We start from the raw sequence: 11227 nt of genomic DNA on the forward strand, positions 1-11227 counted from the left end.
TAATTGCCGAGGTGGGGCAGGGAGGGATGCCCGGGGGGGTCCTGGCTCCGCGCTGGTGCGTCTGAGCGTTATGGCTGCAGGTCACCTAAATAGGGAAAAAAAAATGGGGTGATGCTGGTTTGCAGGAGAAACCGTTGAAGGTCGAGACCGATTTGGCCTTTCCAAACCAAAGGCAGCATCTGTCCCCGATGCCGGAGCGGCCAAATCCGGCTCCCCGCTTCGCCAGGTGCCGGCACGCGGCTGCGTCTGGCTCGCCGGGCGTTTCCATCATCCGTGAAATGTAAAGTTGGAATTTTCTGCTCCCCCCCACCCCGCCATCATCCGCTGAGCCCAAAATCAATTATTCCCACCCGCGCACTTGCCATCGATGCGCGACGCGCTCGGTAGCCACGTGGCATTGCCGCAGCCGTGCTGGAGAGGGTTGGTAACGGGGTTGGGGACCCCCCCTTCACCTCCTTCTGGAGCCTGAGGGGGGGGAAGAGCCCCCCGGGAAGGGCTGGGGGGTGTGGGGGTGATTTCGGGGCTCACCCGGCTGCCGGTGCCTTCGGGTCCTTGTAACCCCCCCAGGTCTGGACCATCGGGGCCACCAAGCAGTGGCTTCACACCCCTCGGGCTCCGTCCCAACCCCGGGATGCTCGGTGACACCGTGCCTTTGGCTAACCACGAGGCCGACATCCCTCACCTCTTTCGGGGCTGCCCCCCCCCTGCCCCTAGATTTGGCGAGGAGGAGGAGGAAGGGATGAAGGATGCAGGAGGGGGGGAAGGATGCACAGCCCCGGTCCCCAGCTGCCGGCTGGCGCATCCCTCCGCCGGCAGCCCCCGGGGGTGGGCTCAGCGACGCACGTGTTCGGGGAGGGAGGTGTGGGGATGCGTGTGTACACCGTCTATATATACCACCGTGGCACAGACGCCGGAGGAGTCACAGATCAGAGGAGCCGGCAGCCGACAGCACACCTGCAGGTAGGAAATCCGCTTTAATTTTCCATCCTGGGGGGGCTTGGCTGCTTTTTTTCAGTCTGAGAGTGGTCCGTCCGGCTTCGATTCACAGATAGATATTCCCCTCCCTGCTAAGGGTTAAATGAAATATCTTCCCGGAGGGAGAAATCCATCCCCTCTATCCCAAAAGAGGAAAAGTTTCGGCTTCACCATCCAGCCCCAAAATCAACCGGAGTGGAGCGGGAGGGATGCAACAGGAGTCGGCGCGGGCCGCCTGCCCGAAGCCGGGGGGAAGCCCACGGGGCGCCGGTGGGTTCCTCCAGGACGGGGAGGATTGTTTAGGGGATTTTTTTTGGGAGCCGCCACGCCACGACTTTCCCCATTCAGTATTTCTGCCCCTTTTTCTTCTAGCCAGGACTTCACTGGGGTCACCGCGCAACGGTCTGGGAGATGCCCGGCTTGTGAGCAATCAATTTTTCCCCCTGAAAAAGCACAAAAAGGAGGAAAATGGGTTGGTTTTTTTTGTTGCTTTGTTTTTTTTTATTTCCCCCCCCAAAAGCAGGAACGAATGGCTGAGACGTGGGGAGAAATGTTCTTCCTGAGCTTTTTTACCTCTAAACAGCTTTTCTCAGCCTCTCGAGCCCACATCTGTGTTTATAGTCGCGCCGCGGCGTCTAATTTCGGCCAATTATGGCCAATTACCTGATTGAGGGGAATCGACAAAAGGAAACGCTTATTTTTCTGGCGAGCGCCAGGCATCTGTAGCCAACCCCCCCGCCCCCAAATCCCTCTGGTTCTCCCTAAAATCCCCCCAAAAGCTGCCGGCACAAAGCCGTGCGGCATCGCCAGGGTTTGGGGGAGCCGGGGAAGTGTTTTACCCGGTGCCAGTGGGGGACACTGTTGGACAATATTGTGCTTTTTTGACTGGAAAAAGCTTTGACTCCTTCCATGCTGGCTCCCGGCGGGGCCGGATCCTGCCTGGTCGCATCTCTCTTGCCCTCTGGATCAGGCCTTGGCTTTGGGCAGTGTGGGAATTCGCAGGGGATAAAATTAATTGGGGCTGGTTGAGCTCCGGGTGTGGGAAGCGAGGAGCTCCTAAATGTGATCCCCACGTGGCGGGACTGATCCCGACCCGGGAAAGCGAGAGCATCGTTGCCATTAAACCCCTGGGAAGGTGTTTGGGGAAGGACAGCGATCCCGCTGTCGGGATAAACCCTGCCGTTAGCATCTCCCAGGGAAAGAGGGGATGGAGCATCCTTGGGGAGAGGCAGGGAGCATCTCCCCAGCGCTGCCCGCGAGCTCCCAACCCAAATCGTCTCAAATCAAGCGAATAAAACCCATCTCAGCAAGCACCTGCTTCCCCTTCCACCTCTTCTCCTCGGGTTATTCGCATCCCACGAGCTCCGCTCCATCCTCCCCGCTGCCCCTCAAATCAGCCCTTTTATATGGCTGCATCTCCCCCGTCATCCCACCCGGAGCAATAAATAAAAGCCGCTTATCCTGACGGATAACCAGACCCCGCCGTTATCTGAACCGCAGGCTGGATTTCTAGAAAAACCTCTTTTTACTTTTTTTTTCCCCCCAAATATTAATGAGGGTAATTCAACTGGATTAAAAACTCCTGAGGATGCGCCCTTGGGGCAGCCCGTAGCAGCGAGGAGGGTCCCAGAGCTGTTTTGTGGGATGGGGTGGCCGTATCCCACCGCTCCCTGGGATGGATAGGTTTAGTTGTCGGGGAGGAAGAGGAAGGTTTGTGCCCAGGAGCGGCCCCGGTGTCCGAGGAGCCACAGGGGTGGCCGTGGTGTGACGCCGGGGCTGTCACATCCTTTGCTGGGGTCGATGGCATCCCTGGGCATGAGGGCAGCGGGGCTGGCTGGTGCATGCCTTGGGAAATAAGGCCCAGGTTTGGTCTTCCCAGAGGAACAAATGGGGGAAAATAGGAAAAAAAGGGGAAAGAAATGGGGAAAAATAAAAAAAAAAGGGAAAAAATGGAAAAAAATGGGAGAAAATGGAAACAATGGGGACAAAATGGAAAAAAATGGGGGGAAATGGAAAAAATGGGAACAAAATGGTGAAAAAAGGGAAAAAACGAGAAAAATGGGAGAAAAGGCATCCCTCTCTTTCTCGTGGGTCCGTGGCTGCGAAACTCAGAGAGGGGCTTCGTGCCGTCACACCCCACAACCCTGCCACCCCCCCTCGCCCCAAACACCCAAGCGCAGAAGCAAGAAAAAAACCCACCGCACTCGGTCCTTCCCTCTTAAGGGGCTGATTTCATTTGGGGGGGGCCACCGATGCACAAAGGGGGGGTGTTTCCCTCTTTCCCAGCCCTGCCCTGGCCGGTGATGCTGGCAGGGTACCGCATCCCGCCCGCCCGATAGCATCTTTCAATTAACCGGGAAGAAAAGCCGAGCCGTAATCTCGGAGCCTCCTCCGCAGCCAGATGTGACCTGCTTTTCCCAGGACGATGGGAATCGGTGTCTCTTGGGGACATGGGGACAGGGCTGGGGGGTGGGTTGCAGCCCCCTCCCCGGCTCCGCCAGACCCCATTTTGGGGCTGAGTGATTTTTTGGGGGGGGTTGCCCTCTCCCGGGAGCTTTCTGCCAAGCCTCTGACTCACGCCGCCAGCCAGTTTTAATGAGACTCCACAAAGATTAAGCCTTAATTCCTGCTCCTTATCAGCTTCCCCTTGTACCCTCCAGCAAATGACAACCGGGAGCTGCCAGGCTCTGTGTCACCGCCCGGCTGGCGGGGACGAAAGGTGACGGTGATGCTGGTTGGAGACCCCGGGGGATGCTCTGCCCCTGTTGCAAGGAGCAGGGGTGTAGCCCCACCTTGGTGGGGTGGGAAATAAGTGGGGACCCCCTGCCCAGGTGCTCAACCCCCCTAAAAGTGGCCTGAAATGCTGACGACGGTGGCACCAACCTTCACATCCTTGTCCTGCTCCTCGCCATCACCTCCACTCGTCCCCTCGCTGGCTTATAAACCTGATGCCATGCAGCACTGGGACCCACTCCCAAGGACCACAGGGATGTCGGATCCCTTTTCCCGGCGGGATGAGGGCAAGAGGGGGGGTCAGGAGGATCAAGCCTCTTGTTTGCTGATGGCCATGAGGATGCGTCAGGCTAAATCTCTGGGAATTGGGAGGGAAGCGCACGGCCTTCGTCATGTCACTTAATCGCCACTTGTCACTGATGTTGGTAAAGCCAGATGGGACACGGGGGATTCTTTGGGAATTGGCTTTGCTGCTCTGCACTGAGTGGGCTCGGATCCCAGCAATCCCTGAGGGCAGCAAGGGCTGAACCCTCCCAAGATAGGGAGCACCCCAAAAATGGCCAGGAGGGGAAACCGGGGCAGGACATCCTCTCCCGGCTCCGGTGATGCTTGGACAAGGAGCGTCCTGCTCAGGGGACAGCCAGGGACGTGCTGCCCTGCCACGTCCACCTGCTAAAATAAGCCCCGTCTGGGACTCGTGCCATGAGATAGCCTGGAAAAAACTAAGCCGGGACACGCCGGATCTGTTTTGGGGATGGGGAGGCAGCCGGGCTCTTTTCCCGAAAGGATAATTTTGGCAGGGAGACTGGGAACACACATGTCTGGGGAGGGGGTGAGGGAGGACGGGCTGAGAACAGGCACATTTCGGTGCAGGTGCAGGGCTCGGCGGTGCCGGTGCCGTCTCAACAGGTTTTCTCTCTCCTGTGCCGCAGCCGCTGCCGGTGCCGCCATGAGGGCTGTGCTCTGGGACCTGCTGCTGCTCTGCCTCTTCGCCCGGGCGCGGGGTGACTGCCGGGGGGACTGCCTGCGCTGCGACCGCCACCTCTACCGGGACAGCTTCGACGTCCTCGTAAGTCCCTCTGCCTGCTGGCTTGTCCCTCACCGTGGGCAGCACCCATGGGGGTAGCACCCACGGGTGCTCTGCCGGCTGCATCCCCCCCCACGCTGTGTGGGCACCCTCCTCCCTGCGCCAGGGTCGGGGTTTGGGTTGGGGGAGGCTTTGGCTGCCGGTCAGCGTGGAGCCTCAAAGGGGAGATGCCACCTGCCATCACTGTCCCCCCCAGGGACACCATCGGACAAGATGCAAACCCCAAATCGGCTGCCGGGAGTGATGGGGACAAGGCTGCGATGGCCCAAGGAAGGTCCCAGGAGGGTCCCAAGACCCCGCGGATCCCCAGCTTTCCTGCCCCCATAGCTTGCAGCATTGCTGTCCCCACCTACGCCAATCCCGGACCCCCCCGGACCTCCACCCCATCCTCCAAGGAGCCACCAAAATCCCCCTCTGCGCCCCATCAGGATGGGACCAGTTCTGCAGATGGCTGGCGAACCACGGCGTTTTGGGGTGCCGGGCATCGGGCACCCCGCAGCCGCTCCCGCCCTCTTGATTTGCCTCCAACACTGGATGGGAAGAGCCATGAAAGAGCATTTTTGGTTTTTTTTCCAGTCCCTAATCCTTCCTTTTCCCCTCCGCTGAGCCGCGGCTGTGCCCTGGCCGGTAGCATTTCTCTCCTTCCCGTTCCCCCTCCTTCCCTGGGGGATTATCCATCGCCTCCCCCCCGCCCACTCGCCTGTTTATTAGCGATGATAAACCACGGCGGGCTGAGACGTCCACCCAAAAGGAGCCGGCAGCTCGGGCAGCCCCACGGGCTGGGAAATGTCCCCTCAAAACCAGGAGAGACCAGTGACTTCCAGGGCAGCGCGGAGATGCCGGAGCCACCCCGGTGCCACCCCCTTGCTGGCAAAGCCTGCAATCGCATGTCGCTGCCATCAAGTTTTGGGGCGCAATCTCCCCGGTTTTGCCCCAAAATGCTCTTTTGCAGTCTGAAGGCACCAACGTCTCTGCAGGGTCCCCCCTTTCCTGCTTCTGGAGCTGCATTTTGCTTTGTCTTCCCTGGCCAGCAAGATGGAGAGGAGATGGGATGGTTGGTGGCTCATGGGTCCCGTGCAAGGTTGTATCTCAAAGCAAGAGTGGTTTGAACCAGGAGCAGAGGAACCTGGGGTCTTCCGAGGCTCAGTTTCAGCTGGAGGAAGCATCGTGGTGGGATTTGATACAACCCTCCACCACTCCCAAAGCAACGGCGAAGGAAATCCCATCAGCGACATGGCTGATCCGTCCTTCGGAGGCAGAAATAGGAGATCCCCCTGAAGTTACAGGCATGCCTGCACCAGCATCGCCGCTGCCAGGGCAGGACAGGGACCAGCTGATGGAGCTGGTCTTCAAGATGTGGATGAATCACCTACGCCCTGGTCCCCGGAGGCGTCTAGGGACGGTGCAAGCCCACAGTGGCACCGTTAATGCCAGCTGAAGATCGGAAGGAGCCTCCCCAGGTAGTTTCGGCAGTGGACATGGAGGAGCATCGGCTGGTGTTTGCTGAGGACTCCCAAAACACTGCGAGCAGGAGCCATTTCCATGTGAATCAAGACCACAGGACGACGGCCGAGGACCCTGGGATGTTCATGGAGCTGTTTTGTGGATGAGTGGTGGGATCACTGATGGTCTTCAGCCTGACACCTTGGGGTAATTCCTCTTGAAGCCTATTAGCTGGTGCTCATCACAGCTGTCACCTGCACGTGATCCATCGCCATCCATCTCCAATGCAGGCCACTGCCAGGACGCTGTCCATCAGCCGTAGACCCTGCCAAAGCCTTGGAGATCCCAGGACAGGATCTTGGCTCAGCGCAGGATGCCCTCGGTGTCTCCACAAGGACCCTCGTAGGTGTCCCAGCCTACAAAACCCTCGTCACCACCTCACTTTGGGACAAGTATTTCTCTTTTGTCTTTTTGCCTGAAGAGCCTGGCTGCCCTCGGGGATGGAAATAGCCAATTGCTGCAGAGCCACGTGCCTGAGCTGCAGCCCTGAGATACCACGTTGGGACTTGTAGCACCTCCCACTTGGCAAAGTTAATGAACCCATGGCGAAGAGTCTTTGCAAGGGTTTTGGTCTTGCAGACGGCCTGTAGCAATGAGACACGCCAACGTGCTTCAACGTGGGGTCCCCCAGTTGGTGTTAAGCATTTAGAAGAGCCCACCACGAAGCTAACGCTGGGATGGAGACACTCCAAGGTGAGGGAAGACAACCCTTCCCTTCTGGGCCCTCCAGCCCTGGTTTTGGGGGCATTGATTTAGTTTGTTTTTTCTGCAATATTCTCCTGGATGGTTTCCCCTGGGTGCTGGTTTTGGCGGTACCAGCCCACTTGGGGCTATCACCCCGCGGCGGCGCCGGGTCTGTGTCCTGCCTTGCTGGACAAGGCCTCTTGGAAAGGGATGAGACGCAAACATGGTGGGGTGCATCCATGGGTGCTGAGGAAGCCTGATGGCGCCTCTTGATGAGGCTGCTCTTGATGGCCTTTGAAGGGACGTGGTGATCGGGGCGGGTTCCTGGGGGCTGGGAGGAGGGAGATGTCACACCTGCCTTTGCAGAAGGCATGAAGGAGGACCTGGGAAGCTATGGGCTGGTCGGTCTCACCTCAATCCTTGGGGAGGTGGTGGAGCACATCATCCTGCAAAGCATTTCCAAACGTATGAAGGACAAGCAGGTTGTTGGGAGCGGCCAGCATGGATTTATGGAGGGGAAATCGTGCTTGACCAACCTGATAGCTTTCTGCAGTGAGACAACCAGCTTGTCTTGACTTTCATCTGGCTTTGACCTTGTCTCCCATGACATCCTCATAGACAAGCTGCTGAAGCGCAGGGTAGATAAATGGGCAGTGAGGTGAACTGAAACCTGGAGGACCTTGACATCTTTATTATGACCAGGATGACGTGGCAGACGCACCCTCAGCAATTAGCAAATGATGCGGAGTTGGGAGGCGTGGATGGTGGACCATGCTGCCGTCCAGAGGAACCTTGCCGGGCTGGAGAAATGAGCTGGTAGGAACCTCACGAAGTTCAACAAGGAGAAGAACAAAGTCCTGCCCCTGGGGAGGAACAACCCCAGGCACCAGGACGTGCCACGGGCACACGCCAGAGGTCCCTTCCCACCTCCGCCGTCCCGTGACTCGGTGATTTTTTGGACTCATGCCCTGCTGAAAGACCCAGCGGTGCGGAGCATGGGGCGGTGAGACCGGAGCATGGATGTCAACGAGGAGTGCAGAGCACGTCCAGCGCGGAGCAGAGCCTGTCTAGGGAGGGATGGGAGAGGGTTGCTGAGCAGCCGCCACAGCTCCCCAGCATCTCCACCACCGCCGCCTCTGGGAGCCCGGGAATGGGTTTTGGGAGGGGACACCTCACCGAATGAGGCCAGGGAAGGGCTGATGAGCTGCCGGTACCTTTCCGTGGGTGTCTCCCAACGCGTTACATCGCTGGATGGGCTGGAAGTGGGGGATGCCTGAGCACCTGGTATTCGGGATACACCACCCGGCGCTGCCCGGTGTCCCGCAGTGCCAGAGGGACCAAAACCCACCTGATGCCCATCCCTGTGTCTCCCGCGCAGGTCTGCATCCTGGAGTGCGAAGGCGAAGCTGTGCCGCGGGCCACCTGGGAGCTGTGCGCCGCCGCCGCCGGCCGAGCCGCCCCACGGCCCCGCGACCTCCAGGATGCCGGTGATCCCTGGCACGGCGCGGTGCCGGCGGTGCCGGTGAGCCCGCTGCAGGTAAGCGAGCTGCTGCGGCGACGGGAAGCCGAAGACGAAGGCGTCGAACCGGTGCCGGACGCCTTCCCGCAGCCACCTGAGGACATTTCCCGACGACTCGGCGGTTTCCCACGGGGGACGCGCGGCTCACGGCCAGCACCGATGGCCAGGGGGGTGCAGAAGCGATACGGGGGCTTCATCGGGGTCCGCAAGTCGGCGAGGAAGTGGAACAACCAGAAGAGGTTTAGCGAGTTCCTGAAGCAGTACCTGGGCATGTCGCCCCGCTCCAGTGAGTACGACATTGCCGGCGGCATCAGCGAGCACAACGAGATCTAACGGAGACCCGCGCCGCCCGGCTAGGTCCGCCATGGCCAAAAAAGTCAACCCTCTACCCCTCTACACCACATGTCCATAGGCGCAAATCAAAAAGGGGGCAAAAAAAAAATTCGGAAATGGCTTGAAAATGCCAAAGGGGAGCCGGGGGAGGGATGCTGAGGGCGGCCGTCGGCATCTCGGCATCCGGAGGGTGCTCGGGGAACGGCCCTTTGCTGTCAGCCCCCCGCCCAGGGAGGATGGGCAAAAGGGTTTTGTCCTCGACACCAAATAGGTCTGAAGGATGGTTCAGCCCCCCCCCAAAAAGCAGGAAAACCACAATCAAAATAAATTAAGATATTTTAAAAATAAAAAATTAAAAAATTAAAATTAAATAAAGGGTTTAAAATTAAAATGAAAATTTTAAAATTTTAAAATTAAAATAAAAATTTAAAAGGAAAACAAAATTTTAAAATTAAAATAAAAATTTAAAAGGAAAATAAAATTTTAAAATTAAAATAAAATTTAAAAAATTAAAATAAGATTTTTAAAGTTTCAATTAAATTAAATTAAATTGCATTAGATTAAAATAAAATACCTTAAAATAAATTAAAATAAAGCAGAACCTTTTCCTTTTCGAAATGAAGGAATTCCTCCCCGAACGCTCCAGCCTCACGCTGCCAAATCGAGCCGCGGGTTCACCCCGTGCCGCCGCTCCCCAGGGACCAGCGTCCCCCCTCCGCCGCCGGCTCCGCGCCGGGACGCCCGGAGCTCCCAGCCCCTCTCCCCTGCAGCCGCCGATTCCACCCAGCCCCAACCCCCCCCCTCCCCCCCAAATTTACAATTTGGGAGAATTTCAAAACTTTTTTCCTCCTTTTTTTTAGTTCTTTTGCCTTTTTTTCCCCCCCTCGGGTGGCGTCTCCCTAAATTAGGGGATGCACCCCCGGCCCCGCAGCCCCTGCGAGAGAGCCCCCCGCTCCCTCCGCTCTCGGCTCAGCTCCTTTTTTTTTTTTCCTTTTTTTTTTCTCTCTTTATCTTCTTTGTTTTTTCCTTTTTTTTCTCCTTTCTTTTCTCTATTTTTTTTTTTTATTTTTATTTTTTTATAGCGTTCCGGCACCGCATCCCAGCACCTTCCGCCAGGCACAGGCAAAATTAACCCTGCTCCTGTCCGCCCCAGCAGCCTCCATCCTCTCTCTGACGGACCCCAAAGCGCTTCAGACTCGCACGCGTTCAGAAATCACTTTGCTCTTCACTCACTAAACCCGATTTAAACCAGGACCCGACGAATTTCGGCCGGCGACGGGAGCGAGATGCCGCAGGGAAGGGGAGGGGAGAGGACCGCGGGGCAGCGGGTGGAAATTTAAATGAAATAAGGAAAAAAAGGGATTTTTGCAAAAAATTTGGATTTTTTTCCGGGGGGGGTTCTTTTTTTTTTTTGGGTCGGCCACCGTCAACGAGCCACCACGGATCCAGCGGAAAATCAGCCCCCGCCCCACGTTCCCAGTGCCTTCCCCGGCAGCGCTCGGCATCCCCCAGCCGGGGCTCTCGGCTTCCCACGGGATTCACTTCCAGCTTTTTGGATGGGGGATGCCGAGGGGTCACGTCCCACCACGGCTCCGGCCCCACCCCAACGGCCGCTACGGCGGGGACCAGCTCCCACCCCAGCACCCAGAAACCACCTGGAAACGTTTAATTTTCTTTTTTTTTCCCTTTTTAAATTTTTTCCCCTTTTAAAATTTTTCCATTTTAAAATTTTTCCCTTTTCAAATTTTTTCCCTATTGAAATTTTTTTCCCTTTCTAAATTTTTCCCTTTTTAAATTTTTTCCCTTTTTAAATTTTTTCCCTTTTTAAATTTTTTCCCCTTTTCAAATTTTTTCCCTTTTAAAATTTTTTTCCCTTTTCAAATTTTTCCCTTTTAAAGTTTTTTCCCTTTTTAAATTTTCTCCCTTTTTAATTTTTTTCCCTTTTAAATTTTTTCCCTTTTAAATTTTCCCTTTTAAAATTTTTTTCCCTTTTAAAATTTTTTTGCCCTTTTTAAATTTTTTCCCCTTTTTAAACCCCCCCCCCCCTTTTTTTTTTTTTAAGCATTTTCCTTGACGTTTGGTAAAGCCTCCGGGGTTGACTTCTTTGCTCAGCAATACAAACCGCGCGCGCGTTTTCGTTGCGTCCCCCCGCCTCCCCGGCATGCATCGCATCCCAGTCCCCGCGCCGGGATGCCGGTTTTTTTTCCCCAGCGTCGCTCCCAGGAGGATCATCGGAGCCGGTTCATTCTCCTGCCTAATTCGCTACCTGAAAAGCGTATCCCGGGAGCGACTTCGCCCGCAGCGCTGCCCTTCGCTGTTTGTAAAAAAAAAAAAGAAAAAAAAGAAAATATTAATAATAATACCCCCACGGAAAAGAAAAAAAAGGAAAAAAA

The 11227-nt window shown here is 56.2% G+C and overlaps 1 protein-coding gene across 3 annotated transcripts; it reads left to right on the plus strand.

Moving 5' to 3' along the window:
- The first annotated feature begins 924 nt into the window (after positions 1-924).
- Positions 925-10534, plus strand: PNOC (prepronociceptin). Of its 3 annotated transcripts, none has more exons than XM_087776061.1 (4): positions 925-960; positions 4641-4777; positions 8361-8787; positions 9917-10534. In XM_087776061.1, the coding sequence occupies exons 2-4, from the start codon at positions 4658-4660 to the stop codon at positions 9964-9966; spliced, it is 597 nt and encodes a 198-aa protein (XP_087632187.1). In that variant the 5' UTR covers positions 925-960; positions 4641-4657; the 3' UTR covers positions 9967-10534. The 3 variants fall into 3 exon arrangements, with proteins under 3 accessions (XP_087632187.1, XP_087632188.1, XP_087632186.1); XM_087776062.1 differs by having other exon boundaries at positions 948-960; positions 4618-4777; XM_087776060.1 differs by lacking the exon at positions 925-960 and having other exon boundaries at positions 4306-4777.
- The last annotated feature ends 693 nt before the right edge of the window (positions 10535-11227 follow it).

The sequence above is a fragment of the Nipponia nippon genome, unplaced genomic scaffold, assembly GCF_047370975.1.
Source record: "Nipponia nippon isolate SJK-2023a ecotype South Korea unplaced genomic scaffold, ASM4737097v1 scaffold_4, whole genome shotgun sequence".
NCBI lineage: Eukaryota > Metazoa > Chordata > Aves > Pelecaniformes > Threskiornithidae > Nipponia > Nipponia nippon.

Bases quoted from the DNA above. Each gene is read 5' to 3' on its own strand.
- PNOC (XM_087776060.1), top strand. From the start codon at position 4,463: ATGGGGAGGCAGCCGGGCTCTTTTCCCGAAAGGATAATTTTGGCAGGG. The intron at 4,778-8,360 runs GTAAGTCCCTCT...TCTCCCGCGCAG, and splicing joins GGGACAGCTTCGACGTCCTC to GTCTGCATCCTGGAGTGCGA. The intron at 8,788-9,916 runs GTGAGTACGACA...ATTTTTTTATAG, and splicing joins GGGCATGTCGCCCCGCTCCA to CGTTCCGGCACCGCATCCCA.